Source organism: Rana temporaria, chromosome 5 (assembly GCF_905171775.1).
Source record: "Rana temporaria chromosome 5, aRanTem1.1, whole genome shotgun sequence".
NCBI lineage: Eukaryota > Metazoa > Chordata > Amphibia > Anura > Ranidae > Rana > Rana temporaria.
In genome coordinates, this window is record NC_053493.1 from 29,496,008 (window position 1) to 29,517,674 (window position 21,667).

The window sequence follows — 21,667 nt, forward strand, 5'->3', positions numbered from 1 at the left end:
AGTATGGCCGCCGTTCCCGCCGTGAAATTCAAAATTTTTACGTCGTTTGCGAAAGTCGTCTGCGAATCGGGATTTACGACGTTTACGTCCACGTCGAAATCAATAGGCCCGTACGGCGTACTTAGCCGCAATGCGCACTGGGAAATGTAGGCGCCCGGCGCATGCGCAGTAGCCAAGAAACGTCAAAAACGTGAGGTCAAGCCTCATTACCATACAACACGCCCCCCTCCAACCCATTTGAATTAGGCGCCCTTACGCCCGCCGCGTTTACACTACGCCGCCCTAAGTAAGGAGGTAAGTGCCTTCAGAATCATGTACTTGCCTCTCTTACTTAAGGCGGCATAGTGTAAACACGCTAGGCTACGCCGCCGCAAATTAGCGCGCCCCTACCTGAATCTACCCAACAGTGTGCGGTGAAATCAGACTTGGCAATTTCAGTCCAGGAGAGGAGCCGGTACAACTGTGCGGGATGGAAGGGAGGGCTGGAGAGTTCAGCTTTAACAGAAGCGTCCCTGGGGCTCGAGGAGGATGTATTTCTTGAGTGTGGTGGGCAGCGGAAGTTGCGGGACGACCTGGTGGCATCTCATCCGTAAAAACATGCGTATCGCACATCTGGCCAGGTGCATGAGAGAGCGCGGAGTGTTACTGCAGGCCGCAAAAAGAGCGTCATAGAAAGAGCGATGTCTCTGCAATATAGAAACGTCAGAGATGTAATAGAAAAACAACACACACCTACGACAATCAGAGACACATGATCACTGACATGGGGGATGCAAAAACACTGTTAACAACATGCTGACCTGCGCACAAATGGGCGTACAGGTACGTCCCCTTTAAATCGCGGCATTGTAGGCATGACCGTGCCCGCTGGGGGCCGCAGACTCGGTGTCCGCCGGTGACCCGCGATCGTGGCACGGAGAGGCAGAACGGGGGGATTCCTATGTAAACAAGGCATTTCCCTGTTCTGCCTAGTGACAGGATACTGATCTACTGCTCCCTGTCACCATGTCACTTGTATCCCACCCCCCACAATTAGAATCACTCCCTAGGACACACTTAACACCTTCCTCGCCCCCTAGTGTTTAACCCCTTCACTGCCAGTGTCATTTACACAGTTATCAGTGCATTTTTATAGCACTGAGTCGCTGTATAAATGAAAATGATCCCAAAACAGCGTCAAAAGTGTCCGATGTGTCCGCCATAATGTCGCAGTCACAATAAAAAACGCAGGTCGCCGCCATTACTAATAAAAAAATAAAAAAATCTATCCCCTATTTTGTAGACGTTAGAACTTTTGCGCAAACCAATCAATATACGCTTATTGCGATTTTTTTTTTTTTTTACCAAAAATATGTAGAAGAATACGTATCGGCCTAAACTGTGGAATTTTTTTTTATATATATATATATATTTTAGGGATATTTATTATAGCAAAAAGTAAAAAATATAGCTTTTTTTTCTAAATTGTCGTTCTTTTTTTGTTTATAGCACAAAAAAAAAACGACAGAGGTGATCAAATACCACCAAAAGAAAGCTCTATTATTGGAACAAAATGGACGTCAATTTTGTTTGAGTGCAGCGTCGCACGACTGCGCAATTGTCAGCAGGGCCGAATCGCAAAAATGGCCCCGTCATTGGGCAGCCAAATCCTCCAGGGCTGAAGTGGTTAACCAATTAAGGACCGCCGCACGACGATATAAGTCGGCAGAATGGCACGGCTGGGCACATGGACGTATATATACGTCCCCTTTAAGAGCCCGGCCATGGGTTACGAACGCGCCGCCACCCGGTCCGAAGCTCCGTGACCGCGCCCTTGGGACCCACAGACCCGATCGCCGCGGGTGTCCCGCGATCGGTCACAGGAGCTGAAGAACGGGGAGAGCTGTGTGTAAACAAACCTTCCCCGTTCTTCTCTGTGGCAATGTCAGTGATCGTCTGTTCCCTGATATAGGGAACGACAATCAGTGAAGTCACACGTCCAGCCCCGGCCCCCTACAGTTAGACACACACATGAGGTCACACATAACCCCTACAGCGCCCTCTAGTGGTTAACCCCTTCACTGCCATTGTCATTTTCACAGTAATCAGTGCATTTTTATAGCACTTTTCGCTGTGAAAATGACAATGGTCCCAAAAATGTGTCAACATTGTCCGATGTGTCCGCCATAATGTCAAAAAAAATCGCTGATCGCCGCCATTAGTATTAAAAAAAAACAATTATTATTAAAAATGCCATAAAACTATCCCCTATTTTGTAAACGTTATACATTTTGCGCAAACCAATCGCTAAACGCTTATTGCGATTTTTTTTTACCAAAATAATGTAGAAGAATACGTATCGGCCTAAACTGAGGAAAAAAAAAGTTTTTTATATATATTTTTTTGGGGGATATTTTTTATAGCAAAAAGTGCATGGACATCATGGGAAATGTAGTTCCAAAACCTCTGGAGTGTCAAGCTTCGCCATCACTGTCCTAGAGAATAAAATGGCGGTTATTGTAATATTTTATGTTGCACTGTATTTGCGCAGCAGTTTTTCACTTCAATGAATAAAAAAAACAAAAAACAGTAAAGTTAGCCCAATGTTTTTGCATAATGTGAAAGAGAATGTTACGCCAAGTAAATAGATACTCAACATGTCACGCTTAAAAATTGCGCACACTTGTGGAATGGTGCCAAACTACAGTACTTAAAAAGCTTTACAATTTTTTAATGGTTACGAGTTTAGAGTTACAGAGGAAGTATAGTGATAGAATTATTGCTCTCGTTCTAACAATCACAGCGATACCTCACATATGTGGTTTGAACACTGTTTACATTTGCGGCCGCTACTTACGCATGCATTCGCTTTGGCGCGCGAGCACAGAGGGATGGGGCGCTTCCCGTCTCACTGCTTATAATAACAGCCAGGCCGCATCGATTGTTATTACTAGAGAGCCGACCATCAGCTCTAAAAACCGGTACCAGGGTGCAGGCATCACTCCAGTACATCCACTTGATGCACCGTGATGTATGTGATTTTGGCAGCTAGAGGTTAAACATTGGCCAAGATATCAAGGGTATTTTGCCCAGTGGGGTTTTTGGGCAGCGCAATTAAGGATTTAGGAAACAATGTATAAAAAGGAGAAAGGTTTTTATTGGATTACATGTACAAAAAAGGGGATATGAGGTAGCTAAAATTCCATACATATATGACACAACAAATGGATATACAGCTTGGCATGTGTAGGTACAAGCATATCACAATTCCTAACGCGTTTCGACCCTTGCAGGTCTTCTTCAGAGGTTTTGTTGTAACTGAAAGAAATTTACAAAATTATAAAATGTTTTGTTGATTAACCCCCTCTCTCGCCCCACCTTTGTGTAGTGGGGACAACAAAGGTGGGGCTGGAGAGGGGGTTAATCAACAAAACATTTAATAATTTTGTAAATTTCTTCCAGTTACAACAAAACCTCTGAAGAAGACCCGCAAGGGTCGAAACGTGTTAGGAATTGTGATATGCTTGTACCTACACATGCCAAGGTGTATATCCATTTGTTGTGTCATATATGTATGGAATTTTAATAATTTTGTAATACTGCAACTCATATCTTAACTACCTCATGTCCCCTTTTTTTGTACATGTAATCCAATAAAAACCTTTCTCCTTTTTATACATTGTTTCCTAAATCATTAATTGCGCTGCCCAAAAACCCCACTGGGGAAAATACCCTTGATATCCTTTTTGGGGTGAGCAGCACTATCTCTCTACATATGTGTTTTGTCCCTTTTCAAACATTGGCCAAGATGGCATCTTCCCTGGCTAAAAAACGATAGGAGAGTGTGTGTAGCACCCTGATGTTTAGGTAGGGTTGCTAGTAAATTTACCTGCCAGGTAGAGTTGCCATGGCCAATTGATAGGAGATGAAAACACACCTTCCCCAGTCAATGTAGAGCTGTCCACTGCAGTACTTATTTTTGCCACAAGATGTCCTCCTTCAGTCCTTTGAGTTGCATGATGCCCAGACCAATGTCATTTACCGAGAAGACATCATGACAGTGCCATTGTGTGTATTGATGAGGAGGTTGGCGCTAACTTCATCATGTCAGTGCTGCTTCTTTTTTTTTTTATCTCCAAGGACCGCCCACCGCTGGTAACGTTCTGGAGAATAAATTAACCCAATTTGTTATTTGACCATCAGAAGGCATCTGAAAAAGGTAAGTATTTTTAACCATTTGCTGTCCACGTAATGCACATGTGCTGCACATATGTAGCCATGATGCACACTGAGCTGCCACTGACAGCTCCTGATCACTGCTTATGATGGAAAGGGATACCAATCATGTGACTGCTGTGAGAACCAATCACGATGGTCACGTAGTCGGGAACTGTGCCTCTAATGGGAGGCAATGGTGACAAGGGCCCAGATTCTCAAAGGGCTTACGACGGCGCAGCGCCATGTACGCCATCGTAAGTCCTAATCTGGGCCGTTGTATCTATGCGACTGATTCTTAGAATCAGTTACGCATAGATATCCATTCGATCCGACAGGCGTAAGTCTCTTACACCGTCGGATCGTAACTGCAATTTTTTTCCCCCCGCTAGGTGGCGCTTCCGTCGATTTCCCCTGTCGAGTATGCAAATTAGCTAGATACGCAAATTCCCGAACGTACGCGAGGCCGACGCAGTAAACTTACAACGTTTACGTTAGGCTTTTCCCGGCATATAGTTGCCCCTGCTATATGAGGCGCAGCCAATGTTAAGTATGGCCGTCGTTCCCGCGTCGAAAATTTATAAAATTACGTTGTTTGTGTAAGTCGTCCGTGAATGGGGCTGGACGTAATGTACGTCCACGTCAAAACCAATGACGTCCTTGCGACGTCATTTAGAGCAATGCACACCGGGAAATTTTAGGGACGGCGCATGCGCAGTTCGTTTGGCGCGGGGACGCGCTTCATTTATATGAAACACGCCCCCTACCCGCCGAATTTGAATTCCGCCGGGTGATTTACATTACGCCGCCGCAACTTTACAGGCAAGTGCTTTGTGAATAAAGCACTTGCCTGAAAAACTTGCGGCGGCGTAACGTAAATCAGATACGTTACGCCCGCCCATTTTTACGCAGATCTACGAGAATCTGCCCCAAGGTGTTTAAAAAAAAAAAACATAAAATACCACTGGGGGGCTTTGGAGGGGGAGGCCGGAGTTGGGCTTTAACTAGTAACCTTAATTCCGAAGTTTGACCCCCCATCACCTGTACACATATATATGCAGCCTCTCTGGAGTGGGTCTTCTTCCGTGAGGTCACCTATATGTGTACATGTGTTTTTGCTGGGAGTGCGCTACACAGCTGCTATGTTTGGGTGGTATTTGATCACCTCTGCGTTTTTTATTTTTTGTGCTATAAACAAGAAAATAGCGATTTTTTTAAAAAAAAGCAATATTTTTTACTTTTTTGCTATAATAAATATCCCCCAAAAATATATATAAAAAAAATGTTTTTCCTCAGTTTAGGCCAAAACATATTCTTCTACCTATTTTTGGTAAAAAAAATCACAATAAGCATTTATTGATTGGTTTGCGCAAAAGTTATAGCGTTTACAAAATGGGGGAAAGACTTCTGGCATTTTTATTATAATTTTTTATTTTACTAGTAATGGCGGCGATCTGCAATTTTTATTGTGACTGCGACATTATGGCGGACACATCGATACTTTTGACACAATTTTGCGACCATTGTCATTTTTACAGCAATCAGTGCTATAAAAATGCACTGATTGCTGTGTAAATGACACTGGCAGGGAAGGGGTTAACTAGGGGGCGCTATAGGGGTTAAGTGTGTCAAACAGGAAATGCTATTTTCTTTTTATATCATATGGTATTAAGGATTATTATTCAGACTTACATGTGTATTGAACCTAATATGCTAATATGGTATTTTGTGTAACCAAAGAGATCTCTAACAATATTGGTAATAATAAAACATTGTACTAATATAACAAAAAATACAGCATCTACAGTACATAATATTACAGTATCTCACAAAACTAAGTACACCCCTCACATTTTTGGAAATATTTTCTTCTATCTTTTCATGTGACAACACTGAAGAAATGACACTTTGCTACAATGTTGTGTAGTGAGTGTACAGCTTGTATAACAGTGTAAATTTACTGTCCCCTCAAAATAACTCAACACACAGCCATTAATGTCTAAACCGCTGGCAACAAAAGTGAGTACACCCCTAAGTGAAAATGTCCAATTTGGGCCCAAAGTGTCAATATTTTGTGTGGCCACCATTATTTTCCAGCACTGCCTTAACCCTCTTGGGCTTGGAGTTCACCAGAGCTTCACAGGTTGCCACTGGAGTCCTCTTCCCCTCCTCCATGATGACATCACAGAGCTGGTGGATGTTAGAGACCTTGCGCACCTCCACCTTCCGTTTGAGGAGCCCCACAGATGCTCAATAGGGTTTTGGTCTGGAGACATGCTTGGCCAGTCCATCACCTTTACCCTTAGCTTCTTTAGCAAGGCAGTGGTCATCTTGGAGGTGTGTTTGGGGTCGTTATCATGTTGGAATACTGCCCTGTGGCCCAGTCTCTGAAAGGAGGGGATCATGCTCTGCTTCATATGTTGGCACTCAATGATCTGTAGCTCCCCAGTGCCGGCAGCACTCATATAGCCCCAGACCATGACACTCCCACCACCATGCTTGACTGTAGTCAAGACACACTTGTCTTTGTACTCCTCACCTGGTTGCCGCCACACACACCTGACGCCATATGAACCAAGTAGGTTTATCCTGGTCTCGTCAGACCACAGGACATGGTTCCAGTAATCCATGTCCCCTTAGTCTGCTTGTCTTCAGCAAACTGTTTGCCGGCTTTCTTGTGCATCATCTTTAGAAGAGGCTTCCTTCTGGGATGACAGCCATGCAGACCAATTTGATGCAGTGTGCAGTGTATGGTCTGAGCACTGACAGGCTGAAGTGACCCCCCACCACTTTAACCTCTGCAGCAATGCTGGCAGCACTCATACTTCTATTTCCCAAAGACAACCTCTGGATATATATATATATTCGCCAGCACACCAGGGATCATAACGTCCAAAGGTTTAATGCATATCTATTATTTCAAAAAGAGCAACGTTTCGAGGCCACGCAGGACCTCTTCGTCAGGCAAAAAGATACAAACACAATAAAGCAAACAAATATATAAGAAGCTGTCACCAATGAAAATCTTTGAAAAATAAACCCCACCCACCCCAAACACCTCCTCCCTCTACCCACCCATCCAATCAGGAGTCTACATCGGGTATGTTATGCAAGCACCTATTAGTGATCAGTTAATCACAAACAGGCATAAGCAAAGAGTCACATGGGGTACATACCCCCAGCTGTGTTCACGGTCAAAACAGCGATCACATAGCTGCTTAGTTGTACATTGCCAGAAAAAATGTATAAATCCCATACCTGCAAAAGGAGCTATCCATGTACCCCTCCGCTGTGTCATCGATCGTAATCCCGATCACACAGCTGATACCACGTGTGCTGTCCTGTGGTATCCCTCAGCCAATGACAGTCTGCAAAATTGCAGTCAGCGTCGTTGTGCGGCCGCCGTCGCCATAGAGACAATGACGTCGGCGCGTCATACGTCGGCTCAGCCAATCAGCTTCGACCAATGTGACAGTGAGGCTTGGAAAGCAAGCCTACGTCACATGTTACAAGGGGCCAACGAGAGCGCAGTTTAACAGTTCAGGTCTATGTGACAGCGAGGCTTGAAAAGCAAGCCCCTGTCACATGGTAGCAGGGGTCAAGGAGAGCGCAGCCTGACAATTCAGGCTAATGTGACAGCGCGACTTGTAAAACAAGCCGCTGTGATATGGTTCAATGGGAGGTACTAGAGAGGAAGCGTGCTATATTCACCCAGGATAAAATAATAAGTGAAGAAAAGAAAAAACTTTTTAAAAAAGATAAAATGACTAATGATAAGCACCAATACAGAACCAAACACCTAAATAGATAGACAAAAAAGGAGAAAAAGAATAAAGAAAAAAAGAAAAAAGGAAAAAAAAGATAAAATTAAACAATAATAAACAACTAGAAAAAATGTAAGAAATAAAGAATATAAATGAAAATAAAAATAAATGTAAATTAACATAAATAAATATAAATAGAAAAATAAAATAAAAATAAATGTAAATATAAATAAATATAAATAAAAATAAAAATAAAAATAAATATAAAAATAAATATAAAAATAAAAATAAAAATAAATATAAATATAAAAATAAAAATAAATAAATGCAAATAAAAATAAAAATAGAAAAATACAAATAAAAATAAAGATAAATAAAAATAAAACAAAAATAAAACAAAAATAAAACAAAACAAGGCAGAAATCAAAAAACAAAACAAAGAGAAATTACTGAAACAAAAGAAAGCCTCTGGATATGACACTGAGCATGTGCACTCAACTTCTTTGGTCGACCATGGCGAGGCCTGTTCTGAGTGGAACCTGTCCTGTTAAACCGCTGTATGGTCTTGGCCACAGTGCTGCAGCTCAGTTTCAGGGTCTTGGCAATCTTCTTATAGCCTAGACCATCTTTATGTAGAGCAACAATTCTTTTTTTCAGATCCTCAGAGAGTTCTTTACCATGAGGTGCCATGTTGAACTTCCAGTGACCAGTATGAGAGAGTGAGAGCGATAACACCAAATTTAACACACCTGCTCCCCATTCACACCTGAGACCTTGTAACACTAATAAGTCACATGACCCTGGGGAGGGAAAAGGGCTAATTGGGCCCAATTTGGACATTTTCACCTAGGGGTGTGTTGAGTTATTTTGAGGGGACAGCAAATGTACACTGTTATACAAGCTGTACACTCACTACTTTACATTGTAGCAACGTGTAATTTGTCACATGAAAAGATAGAATAAAATATATACATAAATGTGAGGGGCGTACTCACTTTTGTGAGATAATAAATATATATATATACATAATATTTTATTTTTATTATAATTTTTTTCTTCTTCTTTTCTTACCTCTAGGGCATCTTCAGGAATTGCTTTTATCCATTTGTATGAGGCTGTGATGTGTTCATAGGCGTTGGCTATTACTTCTACCGCACTTGGGTACGAATGACACTCTTCCAAGACCTGGATATCAACCATTGGATTTATATAATTTATGTATTTGAGACTTTAATAAATTAAATCAAATTATAAAAAAAAAAAAACGAAAACAGGCAATAGGGTATCAGTAAAAATGTAATAAAATTGCTACAGGAAATCAGATGTTTTAGCTGCATGGCAACAAGAGAATTTGTTCTTTTGGCCCTACTTCTCCTGTAGGTCAGTCATCAGAAATTTGGGTGCCTCTTACACAGCTTTAGAGCTTTTAACCACTTCAGCCCTGGAAGGATTTACCCCCTTAATGACCAGGCCATTTTTTGCGATACGGCACTGTGTTATTTTACCTGACAATTATTTTTTTCCCACAAATAGAGCTTTTTTTTGGTGGTATTTGATCACCTGTTGACAATTGCGCGGTCGTGCGACGTGGCTCCCAAACAAAATTGACATCCTTTTTTTCCCACAAATAGAGCTTTCTTTTGGTGGTATTTGATCACCTCTGTGGTTTTTATTTTTTGCGCTATAAACAAAAGTAGAGGAAATTTTTTGAAAAAAAATCAATATTATTTACTTTTTCCTAAAATAAATATCCCCCAAAATATATAAAAAAATATTTTTTTCCTCAGTTTAGGCTGATACGTATTCTTGTACATATTTTTGGTAAAAAAAAAATCGCAATAAGCGTTTATTGATTGGTTTGCGCAAAAGTTATAGCGTCTACAAAATGAGGGAAAAGTTTTATGGCATTTTTATTAATATTTTTTTTTTTACTAGTTATGGCAGTGATCAGCTATTTTTATCGTGACTGCGACATTATGGCGGACACATCGGACACTTTTCACACTATTTTGGGGCCATTGTCATTTATACAGCGAAAAGTGCTATAAAAATGCACTTACTGTAGAAATGATACTGGCAGTGAATGAGGTTAACCCATAGGGGGCGCTAAGGGATTAAGTGTGACCTAAGGGAGTGATTCTTACTGTGTGGGGGCGTGGCCTGGCGTGACACGTCACTGACCTATGACAGGGAACAGACGATCAGTGGCAGTCTCACTAGGAAGAACGGGGAAAGGTTTGTTTACACTTACCTCTCCCCGTTCTTTAGCTCTGTGACCCGATCGCGGGACACCGGCGGCGATTGGGTCCGCGGGTCCCGCGGGCGCAGTCACAGCGCACAGGACCAGGTCTCTCAGGCCCACGGCTGGTCTCTTACAGGCGACATACAGGTACGTGATTGTGCCCAGCCGTGCCCTTATGCCGATGTATATCGGCGTGAAGGGGTCGTTAAGTGGTTAAAACTATATATTTTAGCAAATAAGTATAAATAAATTATCATTAAAACATGTTGTGATGTGAATAAGCCATTTACAGTTTCATCCTCTAAGCATTTACAGTACATTGATTACCAAATATAATGTTGGTTAGTTGGTTGGTAGTAATTGAGGATATACGGGCCCAGATTCTCAAAGGGCTTACGACAGCGCAACGCCATTTGCGCCGTCGTAAGTCCTAATCTGGGCCATCGTATCTATGCGACTGATTCTTAGAATCAGTTACGCATAGATATCCATTAGATCTGACAGGCGTAAGGCTCTTACGCTGTCAGATCTTAAATGCAATTTTTTTCCCTGCCGCTAGGTGTCGCCTCGTCGTTTTCCCCGTCGTCTATGCAAATGAGCTATTTACGCGAGATTCCCAAACGTACGCGCAGGCGACGCAGTGAAATTACGACGTTTCCGTAAGCGTAAACTTGCCCCTGCTATATGAGGGGCAAGTTTACGAAGGTCCGTCGTATGCCATGTTAAGTATGGCGTCGGATCAGCGTCGTCTTTTCCCGTCGTTTACGTTGTTTTCCTAAGTCGTTCGCGAATAGGACTTTACGTCAATGACGCTCATGTCGGCATCATTGACGTTTTCCGTAATTTGCGGCGGCGTAGTGTAAATGGCTTACGCTACGCCGCCGCGGATTCTACCAGAATCTGGCCCACAGTATGTTAGTTAAATTGTAAATGGCCTAGTTATACTTTTTTATTTTTTGAAATAATTTAAAAAATTATAGTTTTAATGATTGTATTTAGTGTTGGTGTTCTGTCCAACCTATTCATCCAAGTCACCCTCCCTGGTCTTTAACCGCTCACGCACTTATACGTCGGCAGAATGGCACGGGCAGGCAAAGCAACGTATATTTACTTTGTATTGAATCTGCCGCCTAGTGGATGCGCGTGCCCACGGGACCCGCAGACTCGGTGTCCGCCAGTGTCCCGCGTTCGGGTCATGGAACAGCAGAACGGGGGGTTGCCTTTGTAAACAAGGCATCTCCCTCTTCTGCCTTGTGACATGACACTGATTGTTATCTGATCATGTGATGTGTCACAGTAAGCTACGCCCCCTAACAGTTAGAACACATCCCAAGGAAACACTTAACCCCTTCCTTGCCCCCTAGTGCTTAACCCCTTCCTTGCCCCCTAGTGCTTAACCCCTTCACTGCCAGTCACATTTACACAGTAATATGTGCATTCTTATAGCACTGAAATGCTGTATAAATGTGAATGGTCCCAAAATGGCGCCAAAAGTGTCCGATGTGTCCGCCATAAAGTCGCAGTCACGATTTAAAATCGTTGATCACCGCCATTACTAGTAAAAAAAAATATTAATAAAAATGCCATAAAACTGTCCCCTATTTTATAGATGCTATAACTTTTGCGCAAAGCAATCAATAAACGCTTACTTTTTTTTTACCAAAAATATGTAGAAGAATACATATCGGCCTAAACTGAGGAACAAAAAATTTGTTTTTTATATATTTTTTGGGGATATTTATTATAGCAAAAGTTAAAAATATTGCTTTTTTTTTTTAAATTGTCGCTGTATTTTTGTTTATAACGCAAAAAAAAAAAACCGCAGAGGTGATCCAATACCACCAAAAGAAAGCTCTATTTGTGGAAAAAAAAGGACGAAAAACTATTTTGTTTGGGAGCCACGTCACACGACCGCGCAATTGTCAGTTAAAGCATCGCAGTGCTGAATTCGCAAAAAGTGGCCCAGTCATTTGGCAGCCAAATGGTCCGGGGCTGAAATGATTAAACAGGAATGTTCTCCATCTCACCGATTATAAGCACAGCCTCTTGAGGAGAGAATCATCTGAAGTTCCTTCCAATTAACATGATCCACTTCAATCTCTAAGTGGTTACAAAAGCTTTGCCAACCAGAGAGGAGTGACTTGTCTTCAAATGATATTTCCAGTATGAAGACTGAACTTGTAACAAACAAATCCCAGATATTTTTATTTATGTATATATGATTGTATGCTTTTCTTTTTTTGTGTGTCCCAGGTCCAAAGGTGGCAGGAATTGTTCTTTCCCACCTATCTGTGTTTTTTTGTGTTGTATTGAGCACTATCAGGTTACTATTGTTTTACATAATTACATACTGTAGATAATCTGGTTAAAAAAAAGACCATTCCGTTCAACCAACACACTCAAATAGAAAACTTGTCCTATACCCACAGTTGATTCAGAGGAAGGCAAAAACAAAACAATAAAGCATGATTCAATTTTCTCCAGCGGTTATATTTTGTGCATTTAGGAAAGAATCGAGGACTTTCTTAACCACTTGAGACCCGCGCTATTGACAAAAGACGTCAACAGCGCGGCTCTCAAGTGCCAACTGGACGTCTTTGGACGTCATTTAAAAGCATTGCCCGCGCGCGCCACTGGGGGGGGGGGGCGCGCAGTGGGTAAACACTGTCCCGGCGCATCGCTCGGGAGCCGATGCGTGTACCTGGCGGCCGCGATGTCCGCCGGGTACACGCGATCGTCGGGAACACAGCAGGGACGTGGAGCTCTGTGTGTAAACACAGAGCTCCACGTCCTGTCAGAGGAGAGGAGACCGATCTGTGTCCCTTGTACATAGGGACACAGCATCGGTCACCTCCCCCAGTCACCCCCTCCCCCCACACAGTTAGAACACACCCAGGATACACATTTAACCCCTTCTGCACCCCCTAGTGTTAACCCCTTCACTGCCAGTCACATTTATACAGTAATTAGTGCATTTTTATAGCACTGATCGCTGTATAAATGTGAATGGCGCCAAATTTGTGTCAAAAGTGTCCGATGTGTCCGCCATAACGTCGCAGTCCCAATAAAAATCGCAGATCGCCGCCATTACTAGTAAAAAAAAAATAATAAAACAAATCATAATTCTGTCCCCTATTTTGTAGGCGCTATAACTTTTGCGCAAATCAGTCGCTTATTGCGACTTTCTTTTTTTTTTTACAAAAATACGTCGAAAAATACGTATCGGCCTTAACTGAGAAAAAAAATAGTTTTTTTTTTAAAAAATTGGATATTTATTATAGCAACAAGAAGTGATCAAATACCACCAAAATAAAACTCTATTTGTGGGAAAAAAAGGACGTCAATTTTGTTTGGGAGCCACGTCGCACGACCGCGCAAATGTCAGTTAAAGCGACGCAGTGCCGTAAGCTGAAATTTCGCCTGGGAACGAAGGGGGTTTATGACTAGTAAGCAAGTGGTTAAAACAATCTACTGAGCTGGCCAGAACCACCTCTAGAGGGAGTCTTCCATATTTTAACAGCTTCTTACTGTGAAAAAGGTTTTCCATATTTGGAGATTAAATCTCATTTCCTCTTAGATTAATTGATAGATGTTGACATCTAGTTTAGGTCCACTACAATTTAGGGCTCATTTACACTTGCTTTGGCTTCAACACACATTAATGGCCATAGGCATGCGCACAGGGTGTGCCGGATGTGCCCAGGCACACCCTAATCACCCTGCGCAGCACAGATTCCCCCTACTGGCTCCCCAGTCCTTCCCTCTGCAGCACTTCCGGCTTTCCTCCTCTCCTGCCAGCTGTTGCTGCACAGATGTTTTAGAATGAGCGAGGGCAGGGGCCGGTAAATATGTATTCATCAGCCCCTTCCCTTTCTGAGTGATCAGTAGTGTGTGTTTGAGCTTTGGGGTTACATAGTTACATAGTTAGTCAGGTTGAAAAAAGACACAAGTCCATCCAGTTCAACCACAAAAAATAAAAAAACAAAATAAAAAACACAGTAAAATCCTATACACCCAACTCCATACCCACAGTTGATCCAGAGGAAAAAAACCCCAGCAGAGCATGATCCAATTTGTTACAGCAGGGGAAAAAATTCCTTCCTGATCCCCTGAGAGGCAATCGGATTTTCCCTGGATCAACTTTACCTACAAATCTTAGTACCCAGTTATATTCTGTACATTTAGGAAAGAATCCAGGCCTTTCTTAAAGCAATCTACTGAGCTGGCCAGAACCACCTCTGGAGGGAGTCTGTTCCACATTTTCACAGCTCTTATGCCCCGTACACACCATCACTTTATGTGATGAAAAAAAACGACATTTTCTGTGAAGTAAAAAATGACGTTTTTGAAACTTCAATTTTCAAAGACGAAGTTGCCTACACACCATCGTTTTTCTCACAATGTTCTAGCAAAGCGAGGTTACGTTCAGCACGTTTTTCCATTGAAGCTCGCTTCATAAGTAGCTTCTGGGCATGCGCGGGTGAAAAAACGTTGTTTTAAACTACGTTTTTGCTACACACGGTCAATTTCTGTGAAGTAAAAGTTGACGTTTTGAAAAACGACACATAAAATTTAAGCATGCTTCAATTTTTTTTGGTCGTTTTTTAGAAGACATAAAACGACGTTTTCCCCCACACACGGTCAATTAAAGTGACGTTTTTAAAAACGTCATTTTTTTTCATCACATAAAGTGATGGTGTGTACGGGGCATTACTGTGAAGAAACCTTTCCGTATTTGGAGGTGAAATCTCTTTTCCTCTAGACGTAAAGAGTGCCCCCTTGTCCTCAGTGATGACCGTAAAGTGAATAACTCAACACCAAGTTCACTGTATGGACCTCTTATATATTTGTACATGTTGATCATATCCCCCCTTATTCTCCTCTTCTCAAGAGTGAATAAATTCAGTTCCTCTAATCTTTCCTCATAGCTGAGCTCCTCCATGCCTCTTATCAATTTGGTTGCCCTTCTCTGCACTTTCCCCAGTTCTCCGATGTCCTTTTTGAGAACTGGGGCCCAAAACTGAACTGCATATTCCAGATGAGGTCTTACTAATGATTTGTACAGGGGCAAAATTATATCTCTGTCTCTGGAGTCCATACCTCTCTTAATACAAGAAAGGACTTTGCTCGCTTTGGAAACCGCAGCTTGGCATTGCATGCCATTATTGAGCTTATGATCTACCAAAACCCCAGATCCTTCTCCACTACAGATCCCCCCCAGTTGTACTCCCCCTAGTATGTATGATGCATGCATATTCTTAGTCCCTAAGTGCATAACTTTACATTTATCTACATTAAACCTCATCTGCCACTCAGTCGCCCAATTAGACAGAGCATTGAGGTCGGCTTGTAAATTGGCGACATCCTGCAAGGACGTTATTCCACTGCATAGCTTGGTGTCATCTGCAAAGACAGAAATGTTACTTTTGATCTCAGACCCAATATCATTTATAAATATATTGAAAAGTAAGGGTCCCAGCACTGATAACATTGGACCATTCAGAGTAAGAATCATTAACCACGACTCTCTGAATTCTGTCTTTCAGCCAGTTTTTTATCCATTGGTGCACACCCAAATGCAATAGGCTGCGCACACCTATGTTTATGGCACACCTAGTTTACGCTTGCTTCAAAACAAGGCTTCGGACATGCTTTGTTAAAGCTCTCTGAACATCAGTCAGAGCCTCTGTCACTAAATAAAATGGTTAGTTTACAATCGTGTTTACCCCTTACTTTTGCTTTGCTTTGGCTTTGCGTATTTTTTTTACCCCATGTCGCTTTAGTTGTGCTCTGCACTGAAGCTCCACCAAAGGCCCATCAAAGCCCCAACAAAGGTTCCCACCCTGTCTTCCCCTCCACCTGGCTGCTCCCACTCTGTCCTCCCCTCCACCTGGCTGCTCCCACTCTGTCCTCCCCTCCACCTGGCTGCTCCCACTCTGCCTCCACTCCACCTGGCTGCTCCCACCCTGTCCTCCCACTCTGTCCTCCCCACCTGGCTGCTCCCACTCTGTCCTCCACTCCACCTGGCTGCTCCCACTCTGTCCTCCACTCCACCTGGCTGCTCCCACTCTGTCCTCCCCTCCACCTGGCTGCTCCCACCCTGTCCTCCCCTCCACCTGGCTGCTCCCACCCTGTCTTCCCCTACACCTGGCTGCTCCCACCCTGTCTTCACCTCCACCTGGCAGCGATCCGGGACCACGGCGTGGCTATTTGTTTATAGCCGCTCCGTCGCGATCGGTCCCCGAAGCTGAAGAACGGGGAGAGCCGTATGTAAACACGGCTTCCCCGTGCTTCACTATGGCGGCGCATTGATCGTGTCATCCCCTTTATAGGGAGACTCGATCGATGACGTCAGTCCTACAGCCACACCCCCCTACAGTTGTAAACACACACTAGGTGAACCCTAACTCCTTCAGCGCATCCTGTGGTTAACTCCCAAACTGCAACTGTCATTTTCACAATAAACAATGCAATTTAAATGCATTTTTTGCTGTGAAAATGACAATGGTCCCAAAAATGTGTCAAAATTGTCCGAAGTGTCCGCCATAATGTCGCAGTCACGAAAAAAATTGCTGATCGCCACCATTAGTAGTAAAAAAAATTTTTTTTATTAAAATGCAATAAAACTATACCCTATTTTGTAAACGCTATAAATTTTGCGCAAACCAATCGATAAACGCTTATTGCGATTTTTTTTTACTAAAAATAGGTCGAAGAATACGTATCGGCCTAAACTGAGGGAAAAAAATGTTTTTATATATGTTTTTGGGGGATATTTATTATAGCAAAAAGTAAAAAATATTGCATTTTTTTCAAAATTGTCACTCTATTTTTGTTTATAGCGCAAAAACTAAAAACCGCAGATGTGATCAAATACCACCAAAAGAAAGCTCTATTTGTGGGGAAAAAAGGACGCCAATTTTGTTTGGGAGCCACGTCGCACGACCGCGCAATTGTCTGTTAAAGCGACGCAGTCCCGAACTGTAAAAACACCTTGGGTCTTTAGGCTGCATATTGGTCCGGGGCTTAAGTGGTTAAAGTGGAAGGGGGGGAGGAACTTTTCTTTAAGTACTTTTGTAATTTGGCATCATCTGTCCTCCACTCCTGTTTAGTGCTAGTTGGTTCAGTCCTAGCTAGACCCTTTCTGTTTCTTCCATGTTCTCTCACAGAGATGGAGCTTAGGGAAGTTATTGTCCACTTACACTTGAAAAATATGGAAAAACATCCTCTGTACTACAACTGTCTGAAGTAAAAGTGCATTGGATTCAAATTTTGTTTCTTATTGAAGAGAAAAAATGCCTGTGGATGGTGCCAAGTCAGCAGGGGTCAGGGAGCATACTGTCTGAACAGACTAGGTCTAAGGAGGTCAATGCATACAGCGATATTCGAAACAGGAAAGTTGGGTACTTCCAAAAGTCCACCTCAACACATATTTTCTAATTCATGTTTACACTTTGGATGTAGTACCCTTACTTTTGCATCCGCCTGCAATTATATAGTTTTGGATAGTAAAGATAACATTTCTGTTGATTTCTATTTCTGTCTGTAACCTCTAAAATGTGTTTTTGTTTTTGTGTCCCCACTGCAGAGATTTCCCATCCACCCCCCGGAATGTTTGGTATAGACACACAAGATGATACACACAGGTTAAAATGGCAATAAAAGGTTAATTTCCCACATCTGCGGCTTTTAAATTTCAATTAGTGTCTGTGTATAAATAGCCAATAAGTTTGTTAGCTCTCTCGCGGATGCACTGAGCAGGCTAGATACTGAGCCATGGGAGCAGAAAAGAACTGTCAAAAGACCTGCGTAACAAGGCAATGTAACTTTATAAAGGTGGAAAAGGATATCCAAAGCCTTGAATGTACCAGTCAGTACTGCTCAATCACTTATTAAGAAGTGGAAAATTCAGGGATGTCTTGATATCAAGCCAAGGCTAGATACGCCGCCGTTATTTTACAATCTGCGCCGCCGTATCGTTACGCCGATTCTCAAAGGCAGATACGCTTAAAAAATAGGCTTCCTCCGCCGACGTAACTTGAATGCTGCGGCGTATAATTGTGTGCAATATTACGTTGACCGCTAGGGGCGTTTCCGTTGTTTTCGGCGTATAATATGCAAATTACCTAGTTACGTCGATTCACAAACGTACGTGCGCCCGGCGGTAGTTTTTTACGTCGTTTGCGTAAGGCTTTTTCGGCGTAACGTTGCTCCTGCTATTAGGAGGCGCAGCCAATGTTAAGTATGGACGTCGTTCACGCTTCTAAATTAAAATTTTTTACGTCGTTTGCGTAAGTCGTTCTCGAATAGGGCTGGACGTAATTTACGTTCACGTCGAAACCAATACGCCGTTGCGGCATACTTGAGAGCAATGCACACTGGGATATGTACACGGACGGCGCATACACCGTTCGTAAAACACGTCAATCACGTCAGGTCATCACACATTAGCATAAAACACGCCCCCCTTCCACATTTGAATTACGCAGGCTTACGCCGGCCCCATTTACGCTACGCTGCCGCAACTTACGGAGCAAGTGCTTTGTGAATACTGCACTTGCTCCTGTAAGTTGCATCGGCATAGCGTAAATACAATACGCTGCGCCGCCATAACTAGGCGTGCAGGTACTTGAATCTACCCCAATGACAGCAATAGAAACCTGTTACACCTTGTAATGCAATCCTATCCAAAACATAAAGAGTTTTGTTTGTAGTTTAAAATGGTTTTCGATTCAATTGTTTAATATGGGGATTGGCAACCTCTCAATCGTGATCTACCTGTTGACCTTAGATCGCGTTTGTGTTCCTTCCTTTTCTGCCCTCAAGTGCTTCTCCCACAAGCTGCCGAACAGCATAGGGAAGCAATGAGCTCTCCAGCCGGGAAGCTGTCAATTCTAGACGGTGCAGGCAATCCCTTGCCCCTCGGGATTTCCCTTTGGATAAGTGAGGCTGCAGGGCAGGGAATGCCTCTGCTGTTTTCTGATTCACTGTCGGCAATTTGTAGGTGCAACAACATACACACTCATTATTTGATTCACATTGTGGGAAAACAATTAGGTTGTATGCAGCCACCCATCACAAGACAAGCCAAATATCAATACCTACAAGGTAATGCGGGATATCCTACACATTTTTTATCACTGTCGGCTTTGACAGTGCTCAGGCAGTTTTGGGCTCTCGTCCCCCTGAGTGTAGTGAGATGATCCCCATCGGCCCATCTCTCCAGTCCATCTAAGGCACTTGTGGGTGACAACATGTGGGATAGACCAGAGAGGAGGGGTGGCAGGGATCAATACACAAGAAGTAGATCTGTCACAGCAGCTTCGCTGCGCCATTTTGCATCAGGAAACCGCTTCCATGACCTCCTGATCCCCCTGTAATTTTCCCTCCTGACCCCCAGTACTGTGCTCTCCTGTCCTCCCTGCCCTCCTGAACCCCCAGTACTATGCCCTCTTGTCCCCCCCCCCTGTACTGTGCCCAACTCACCTCCCCATTACCATGCCCTCCTGCCTCCTCAGTACCGTGCCCTCCTTACTGCCCAAATACCGTTCCCTTCTGCCCCCCCCCCAGCATTGCCCCCTCCTGACCTCCCAGAACCATGTCCTCCTGACCCCCTCAGTACCATGCCCTCCAAAACCCAACTGTGGTGTGCCTTCCAAAGCCTCCAGCCCTCCTGACCCCAGTAGTATGCCCTCCTGACTTCCCAGCCCTTCTGACCCCCAGTATTGTAACCTTCTGACCCCCCGGTATCATGCCCTCTGGATCCCCCAGTACAGTGCCCTCCTGACCCCCCAGTACTGAGCCCTCTCAACCCCCCCGCATACTGTGCCTTCCTAACCCTCCTGCACACTGCCTTGCTGATGCCCTGTCCTCTGCCCTACTGTACACTGCTCTTCATACTACTGACCTCTGTAAAATGCTCTATTGACTACCAACCTCTGTACACTACCCTACATACTACTGACCTCTGTACATTGTCCTACCTACTACTGACCCCTGGACACTGGCCTACATACTACTTACACACTGGCCAGTACGTAGATCAGACAGCCAGGTTAGCACTAAGGCCAGTCAGGTCTGAAACTTGTCAAGCAATTTAGCCTGTAGTTCCAGTGGTTCTGCCTTCATGATGGATATTAAAAATAATAAAAAAAAAAAACATGCAAAACAATTACCTTATGAAACTGTGGTGGGTATATCCTGGCAGCCCCGTGGTTCAGCAGAAGCTGGTAGCAGATCTCTGGCTGGCCAGCTGCCCGCACAGACGTCACTTTTAGCACATACTGCTGAGGAGCGCATCCATTGCAGTCCATGGAATTGGCTTGTGCTCCGGCCTCCAGCATCATATGCATTAAAATATGGTCGCAGTTCCATGCTGCTTTATGTAGGGGTGTTTTTAAATCGATATCTCTGGTATTGACCTCGGCATCATAATCTAGTAGCATCCTGCAGATCAAGTGATGTTTGTCGCTGTATTTCTGCTCTTTGATGTTCAGAGCCCAGTAGGCGGCAGTGGCCAGAGGGGTCTCTAGGTTGGAGTTGGGACTGTCCACCATGGCACCGTGGTTGACATAGAAAGCAACCAATTCTGGAATTCCGACACGGGCTGCGGTGTGTAGTGGTGTTTCTTCAGCATGGTTGTTACTTTCCAAGTTTACATTGGCTCCTGAGGACAACAAAACGTGTTTTGTATATAGCTTGCTTTTTTAATGGGGGCAAAGCAGTTGGCAGAGCCTTATCATCCATGGGGCAAGCTAGGCAGGAGCTTAGGATCTGGTGGATATCCATGGAGTGCAGTTGATATTCTTCTGCAGTAAAACCGGTAGATAGTACAATTGGTCACCTTCCTGTTTCTCTTAAAGGATGCACTTGTAGGCAGTTGGGGCCGGATTCAGAAAGGACTTACGACGGCGTATCTCCAGATACGCCGTCGTAAGTCCAAATGTGCGCCGTCGTATCTATACGCGTATTCTGTAAACCAGATACGCCTGAATTTTGCCAAGATACGACCGACGTAAGTCTCCTACGCCGTCGTATCTTGGGTGCATATTTACGCTGGCCGCAAGGGACGCTTCCGTAGATTTACGCGTTGAATATGCAAATGAGCTAGATACGCCGATTCACAAACGTACTTGCGCCCGTCGCATTTAGCTACGTCGTTTACGTAAGGCTTACGTCCGGCGTAAAGTTACCCCTGCTTTATGAGGCGTAAGTAATGCAAAGGTATGGACGTCGGAAACATTGGAACAGCCGTCGTATTTTACGTCGTTTACGTAAGTCGTACGTGAATGGGGCTGGGCGTAAGTTACGTTCACGTCGCATGAATGGACCCGGCGTATCTTAGGGAGTAAATTTGACGTGATTTTGAGCATGCGCCGTTCGTTCGGCGCTTCATTTACATGGGGTCACAATTAGTTTCAATACAACACGCCCACTACCAGCCTACTTTGAATTACGCGGGCTTACG

At 43.6% G+C, this 21,667-nt stretch overlaps 1 protein-coding gene across 1 annotated transcript in view; it reads right to left on the minus strand.

Moving 5' to 3' along the window:
* Positions 1-409: 409 nt before the first annotated feature.
* ASB4 (ankyrin repeat and SOCS box containing 4) overlaps positions 410-21,667 on the minus strand; it is a 49,955-nt gene continuing 28,697 nt past the window's right edge. Inside the window, exons 3-5 of the mRNA XM_040352303.1 lie at positions 20,376-20,866; positions 9,030-9,143; positions 410-686 (exon numbers count right to left, since the gene is read on the minus strand). Of these exons, the coding sequence (XP_040208237.1) occupies positions 498-686; positions 9,030-9,143; positions 20,376-20,866 (794 nt within the window). The 3' untranslated portion in view covers positions 410-497. The remainder of the gene's footprint in view (positions 687-9,029; positions 9,144-20,375; positions 20,867-21,667) is intronic.